General features: G+C 35.5%; 1 protein-coding gene across 1 annotated transcript in view; it reads right to left on the reverse strand.

Annotated features, from left to right (window-relative positions):
- Positions 1 to 758: 758 nt before the first annotated feature.
- Positions 759 to 8,131, reverse strand: part of DLGAP3 (DLG associated protein 3) — a 208,617-nt gene continuing 201,244 nt past the window's right edge. The window contains exons 11-13 of the mRNA XM_072409062.1: positions 5,970 to 6,007; positions 5,536 to 5,679; positions 759 to 4,999 (exon numbers count right to left, since the gene is read on the reverse strand). Of these exons, the coding sequence (XP_072265163.1) occupies positions 4,781 to 4,999; positions 5,536 to 5,679; positions 5,970 to 6,007 (401 nt within the window). The 3' untranslated portion in view covers positions 759 to 4,780. The remainder of the gene's footprint in view (positions 5,000 to 5,535; positions 5,680 to 5,969; positions 6,008 to 8,131) is intronic.

The raw sequence follows: 8,131 nt of genomic DNA on the forward strand, positions 1-8,131 counted from the left end.
CCTTTCCAACGACAAAGACTGTACGAGCGCTGTACAGTGCCATTCTGCTCTATGGAGAGGGGGAGGGAGAGAACGATGGAGCAGCACCATGCTGAGCTCTCTTTCTTTCACTTCTATTAAGAACGTTCATCGTTCGTGGATCCGCCAGGACGCACACCAAATTCTTGTCCGATACCAGCCCTGAGGCAATTCATGGATGAGAATCATTTGATGTAAGTACCCTAAAGCCTTAATTTATTGAAGTCAAGCTCACACTATGAGCAATATTTTATATTTCATAGTATGTATTTTGATAAACAGTTGATTTTTTTTAAATGTATTATCCTGTTACAAAAATTAAATCTTGAAAATTCTTAAATTATCAGAATTTGATAAAATATTTCTTAACCACCTGGCGGTATTACCAAGGGTGGTTCGGGGTGAAATTTTTGTACCAAAAGCGGTAACCCTGAACCACACTCAGGGTAGCAAAGAAAAAATCCTACCTGCTCCCCACAATCCAGCGGCATCCCCCAGCGATCCCTGTCCGGCTTCTGCATCGCATCCTCGGCTTGATCGATGTGATGCGTGAAGCGTCATTACGCTGGGGAGGCATAATCTGATGGGAAATTTAAAAGCAGATTACATTGTACATTGTAATCTGCTTTTCACACTTTGATCACAGTAATAAAGTGATAAAAAATTATTCCAAAAAATAATTAATACTAATTTAACAATATTATTGCACCCTTGTACAAATTTCAGTGTTTTTGGTTTGATTAAATTATAAGATTAAATGTCTTGTTATTATAATATTTCATTTTTTTTAATTATTAATTTTAATTATTTATTATATTAAAATTTATGATTTGTGTTTTACCATACCCGGGAGTTATTCCTAAGAATTACAGGCCTACAATATTAAACAGCAAATTTCCATGCAAAACAATGTACTGTTTTTAACTTAAAAATACTGACATAATTAGACCACCAGGGAGGTTAAATATAAATAGGCAAAAATCATATTTGTTAAATAAATGTAAAAAAAAAGTGATTTAGTAAACATGGATAAAGAACATACTCCTATTATGCTAATTTGACTGTTTTGAATGTTGATTCCTACTTAATTTAGTAAAGCAAGCCTCTTCAAATTGCAAGTTTTATTGTCACAAAGGCTAGCTTGTAGTTGCCAGGAATGGCTGGCCAACAAGTCTTAGCATGCATTGGCAATACATAGCAAACAACAAAATAATGTAATGCCTGAATCAAATATATGTGGTGTTGTTGCCTTGTGACATTATAGCACAGACAGGATGACAGCACTAAGGAGATGCCTGCAACAGAGGGAGAGAAATTAAAAAGACTAGATGATGTGTTACAAATGAATCTTCTATTTATCATAGCATTTGAACACCAGCACTTTAAAACATTTGCACATTAGTCCCCTAATTGAATTGTACAAACATGTGGAATAGTGAGTGATATTTGTCAAGTAAAACACTCTATAAAGTTTGAGTATGGGCAGACCACGGGGTAGTAAAAAAAAACCTCATCGATATAGACATATATATTTCCTCTTTTTTATATGTAATGAGATTTCTAGTACAATTTATGTGTGCTGTGGTACATATAAATATATATTCTGACTAAGACTAGTATGAAGTGAAATCATTTCCTTTTTAGGGTGAGAATATTTACTTTTTATATAACTGTTAAGGGACAGAGAACTGTATAATATTTATTAAAATTGCAAAGCAAAGCTCTTATTAGGACTAACTCAAGGCAGGGAAGGAAGAGTGTCAGTTGAAGAGGTTATAGAATTCCCTGCCAAAATTCTAACACTAATCGAAGAAAATGGTTTATTCACTGTTGCATGCTTACAAAATATTTAAATAAGTGAATAAAAAAACGTTGATTGATGTTATGAAATGTGCTTTCATTATGCTGCAATTGATAGCTAGTTTGAAGTTACAGTTCCCAATAAGGACATATAAACATTTCAGTTGAGCATTACCTGCCCTGTGAGACTTGCAAAATGTTCAAGTTCGCTGGTCTCAGAGCTGAGTTTGGCAGAGCCAGCCGCCAGAGACTACATAACACCTGTGCATGCACAAGAGTTGTTACGTCATCAGTGGTTATCCAGTGGCTGAAGAGGACCTCTGCCTTCCCTGAAGTTTGTTGTGGAGCCGGCAGTGAAGATAGCGCCTTCCTCTCGTGCAGCATTGGCTGCCTTGTCATTGTTGCAGGGCAACTGCACATGGGTAAGAATGTGCCATCTTCAGCAGGTATAATGTGCATATTTGGTGACTAACCAATGAGTTTAGTTCCTCTTTAAAAGCATTAATTCACGGGGATTGTAGAGCACAGGAATGTACTTTTGCACTTTTTTTTACAATTTTTTCTACTTTATAAGTAAGACAGACAATGACAAAATCTTAAAATTGCAGTTCTCCCTTAAAATATATTACTAATATGCAAATGATTGCATGAAAGGAATGATAACACAGATTAATTAGGAGAAATTAAATAGTGTGTATTTATTAATTCTCTTCAACTGTTTCTGAGAATGATACTGATTTACAAAAAAGTAAATCTGTGAAAAATAATATTGGTTTGGATTATTAGGATGTGGACGTGACTTTAATAAATCTGAATCAGGCCTGTTGAGTCATCCATTGTTTAGGATTTATAGTTACTTGAGAACTGGGCTTAAATGCAGGCAGCTATAGCATAAGAATTAGTGGCAATGGCAGAATTTTAATAGCAGATTGAAACTACAGAAGCTGCACACAGTACAACCTCTCCCAACCCTAGAGTTCCAAACATAGCTACAACTTTTTACAATCTGTTAAATGCTGTGTGAGGTTCTGTAAGGCTTGTTAGACTTAATTAAAAACACTGAAGCTAAAAATAGGCTTAAATATTATAGAAAATATTTTAGCATTTAATAGAGGGCCATTGTTAACATTTTTGAACCTATGACATATGGCATGTACATAATACAGTTTTTTCTTATAGTTATATGCAACGGTTATAACCAAATATTTGCAAGGTTCCTAAAACTAGTTCTGTATGATAATAAGTAATATGTCTATCCATGGATGTTGGCACATGAGATCAGTTTGAAAGTAGGTACATTATCAAATATATCCAAATTTCTAAATGACACTTTTTATTCAGTGTAAACCCAGTAATGAAATATTTTCCCAATAGTAATGGTAAAGTATTTGCATTTGACTTGCAATAAATTTGGTCTGTCTCCATTCACTGAGGAAAAACTGCTAATTCATCTGTGTTATTGTGTGGACAAATATAATCAGCAGTTTTTATTTTAATATGCTTTTTACAGAATTTATTCACAAATGTATAACTAAGTCTTTAGGGATTTGTGCAGACAAATTGTTGTTCAGTTGTTATTTCTTCAGAATGTTTCACTGTGGTTCACCAGTGTGAGTAAGTTTTTAACCACCCCCTAATCCCTGTTTATCAATGAAATAAATTAAAGTGGCTTAGTCTAATTTTTTACAGGCATCTGTGGTGCAGTTGCGGTAAATTTTTAGAGAAGCTTCATGCCTATTTTTTGATTTCTCTCCAAAAAGCCAGGAAGCCATTGGACTCCACAACCACACCTGAAAACTTGCAAAACAAAAAAAAAACACCTATATTCGCTCCTAAGTATCAAGCAGATGAAAATAGGTGCCGGGCAGTGGTTAATTACATGCTTCTGCAACACCAGTCTGAATATGTCTTATCAGTTTACTACCCATAATTAGGGTGAGAGTTACTGGACAAATGTAACAAATAACATAAGGATAACAAATCAAAATAAAAAATCCTTGCAAACTAGAATTTGACAGTTTGAAAAGATATCTCAAATAGGGTGCAAAAACTCTATTACCTACTCAATAACCTGTTTAATACTGTATTTTTTTTGTTTGGGTTTATAAAAAAAAAACAAAGCGTGACAAAAAAATGTTAGAATTTTCATTCATTTTGCCAGGAAACTTTGCAAAGCTGCAGTGACCAGTTTTATGAACATTTTCCTAAAATAGACACGATGGCAAGTTATTTTGCAATGTACCCTTAAATCCACTATAATTTATACAACCATGAATCTTATTAAGAGAAATACCTTCTTGTCCTATTTGTGTATATACTTTCCCCACCATAGCGAGATACCTGTGTTTTCAAACATGCAAGAACCAGTACATAGCAGGTTCACGCTATTAAACACTACCTAGCACAAACAGAACACACTGCATTGCAGCCCAATACAGAGTATATCCATTCATCTAAAAATAGGATTTTCTTTTAAGACAAAAATTATTCAAAATATCTTCTCTAGTTTGGTTCCATGGGCCTATAAGCATTTAATGCCTAATATCTTAGGGTGCATTACAACTTTGCTCTAAATGTAAAAAGACCTTGACACAGTGTTTAAATGTGGTCATACTCAGTACTGCTACACAATGCAGCATGTCCATATTTCAAGCTACATATGAGATTTAGGATAGGGGAAGGGGAGTTGGGGGATGGAGAGGGCTGGAGCTTTAAGCAAATTTCTCCAGCCTTAGCAGTGGAAACAGCACTGATTGGTTATCTAGCTCTGCCCTTTTAAGGGGAGGGTCTTTTGATGAAGGGTTAGTTTGGTTTGGGTTAAAGGGGCCTCCCCAGAAATACACAGCTGTGGTCATTTTTTTCAGTGTTTTTGTTTTCTTAGAATAATCTCTAAATATTTTCTATGTATATATGTATATTTTTATATACAGCGCGTACAAAAGGATAGTGTACATTGTCCTCTTCACAGTCGAGTCTGGGCTTCAGGGATATAAATCTCTATGCTGTCAGCACTTTCTGTGGCAGAGTTGTGCCGGTATGAAGCAGCACGTTTGGCTGCCAACAGCCTCTTCCTGGCCTCCTGCCTCTGGCGATCAACGGAGTCCAAAGAGCGGTCTTTGACTGGATGCACCTTCTGGCGGAGTGGCTTCTTTGGTATCGGAGGAGGAAGCTTCTTCTCCTCCTAAAATTAAACAATGTAACATAAAGTCAATTTTAAAAACACATTTAAAGCATATTACAACACATTGGGTCTGATTTATTAAAGCACTCCAAGGTTGGAGAGGATACACTTTCATCAGTGAAGCTAAGTGATCCAGCAAACCTGTACTGGATTTCTTCAAAGTCATTGGCTATTTTCTAGTAAATATTTTGACTCCTGGACCAGAATTATATCAGGTTTGCTGGATCATCCAGCTTCACTGTTTAAAGTATATCCTCTCTAGTTTTGGAAAGCTTTAATAAATTAGGCCCATTGAGAGTGTCACTTAAGAAGCAGTATACAACTTTATACCAAACTCTCGTTGACCTTGGGAGCTACATGCACTGTAGGGCAATTCACCCTTTATATAGCGCACAAGCAGTTCTCTTAGAAACTCAGCTTTCTGTATTATGCTGCTCTGTATTTCATTTGATCACTTTGAAATACAATTTAATGTATAAAAAGCAAAGACTGATACAAAATTATTCATCATAAGTTAAACTTTCTTTCGTTTATACCTTAGGTTCCAATAGCTTCCATCCATTGTCCTTTAATTGCTGCAACTCTGCAAACTTCATCCCCACATCCTCGAATGAGAGTTGGAGGAGATCCCAGAAACCTGCCAGGTCTTGAGAAGTAGGCAGAGGGAATGATGTGGGATCCTGAAGACATAAAGATGAAGACTTGAAACTGATATGTATGAGGACATTATGTACAGGTGTATTAAATATATAGTAAAAACAATATGTAATTGAAAGAACTTTATCTCAGCCTTTCTTTTTATCATGGTGGAACCCTTGAAATACTTTTCAGGTCTTTCAGGAACCCCTGAGAATGATAATATTCACAGCTCACAGTATATTACCCAGGAGGTCAGTGGGAAGAATACCTTTTATATGCCCACTTATAACACTTATAAATAGCCAAAGAGATTGGTGTCAGTTAAACTAACCTCAGAAAAACAAATTGCAGCAACCTCCACAGAACGTGCTTTAAAATACAAGTTTACTTATAGTAGGTTAGGGTCGCAACGTTAAGATCCCTGGAAAGTGGAAAAATGTAAGTATTTAACACTGCACTGTGTGTGCATGAGGAGAAAGGAATTTGTTAGAGGACAAGTTCACTAAAATAACCTTGTCCTCTTAAAGCAAGTGGCCAGTTAATAACAGTATAAAAGCATACACTTCATAGTAAAGCTAACAATATATATGACAATTCAATTGTAGCTTCTACAGCATGACAACAAACAACAGTGATCATCTTAGGATATGCTAAACTGTTATACTGTTAGATTAACCGTACTTTTAAAGGCATGTTCACAGAAATGTTTTGAGGAAGTAGCTGTCTTGCTTTATTAACAAGTGTAAACTGATTTATGGAAAAAAAAACAAAAAACATAATTTTAACTTGGGGATATTTAAAAGTACATGGTCACCCAGGTATGTTCCAACCTCCTGAAAATGTAATATTATTTTTTTAAATTCTAAGTTTTCTCTATAGTTTGCCTTAACACCCTGTATTCTTTGTGTTCCATTTTACTACTTCCAAGCTATTACACCTTACAAAAAATAAATTAGGTAAGGCATCTATGATTGGTAACACACCAAGACAAAGGATGTTTTGATTCCAGGCCATCAGTCACAGAGTAGCCCTGTGTGGTCTAATATGCCCAGTGGAAAGTCAATGTGGGAGTCCATGCCAGTTCAGGGCTGTACACCCAGCCAGGACTCTACCTCCGATCACCCTAATGGATAAACTAGCAGAAAATCTGTAGAGGCTAAAAAAGGAGCTAAATGACTGGAATGTGAGTCTGCTGATGGCACAGAGCTCCATTAAACTGTATAGTAATCAAATATGAAAGATGAGCTTGAAAGCTGTCTTCCCATAGCTTGGAACTGTAAAAGTTAAGCCCTGCCTTTGAAGCCTATTCAAAACCCCATGTACTTATTACAGTATGTTGGCCTACATTGGACCCCATAGTGCAGATATGATGTTACACATGATTTATCCAGAATAAATACTATATAGAATATTATATTTTGGAACCAAGGGGGAATTTCCTGTGCAACATCACTCCAGTTACATGTACATATATGTACATTTATGAACAATTTGGCCCCATGTAGAGTAGGACAGAACCAATGCCTACAGTGGCCACAACTGGCCACATCTTGAAATATTAAACAAGACTACATGGTCTGAAGCCCCTGCGAGTTCTAGTCGGGCTGCCACATTACATTATGTGTGTTGTGTCCCCAGAAACAATAAAAAATTGCCTGCATATCCCCTAAATCTACATTATTTTTTACTCAGAGTCAGTTGTACTCTTTTTATTTTATGAGCATTTTTTTCTATTTAGGATATGTTTTATTTTGTTTGTCCTTTTTATTTTGCTGCTTATAAATAACATAGGTTGTTTGGGCTCTGGTATGCGTATGCTGTTTTTGTATCATTAATTCTAGTTTCATACATTTCAGTTATTCATATTTCTGATTAATGATCTTGCTGTATTGGTATTTGTATTTTAGGTAAATACATAATCATTATAATGTATGACATATGCATTGGTCTGCACATGACATTTATTTAGACATGGCTATAGTTACCTGTCAGTGCAAACACTGTTACTAAATTTGACACCAGCTCTACAGCAATCATTTTAAGAGATTGTTTTTTTAGGTGGATACATTTTCTTTATTTGTATTTTTTGAGTGGTGGGAATGGTGGTTTTCATACTGGCATTACTATACTGCCTTGTCATGTTATATTGTTATCAATAAAAAATATTTGTCACCTTGGTATTTTGACTGGTGTGCAGCCCAATTTCGGTTGTCAGGTCACATCATTACCATTGTAGTAAGTTTATTTAACCTCAAGCACTGACTGTATTTTACTGAACATGTTCAGGAGGCACAGTAATTTATACTGACAGTTTTACATAATAAACATCACTGATATGGGATCATAACAAAAAGGAAGCCTGTGGACAAAATGCAACTGTAAACCTAAAAAAGTGTGTGTTAAAATACTAGAATCATCATCATTGTGGCAGAAACCAGACATTTTAAAATTAAAACATGAATGTAGCTAATGTTGAGCTCTGTAGCAAAAAAA

Source organism: Pyxicephalus adspersus, chromosome 1, assembly GCF_032062135.1.
Source record: "Pyxicephalus adspersus chromosome 1, UCB_Pads_2.0, whole genome shotgun sequence".
Taxonomy (NCBI): domain Eukaryota; kingdom Metazoa; phylum Chordata; class Amphibia; order Anura; family Pyxicephalidae; genus Pyxicephalus; species Pyxicephalus adspersus.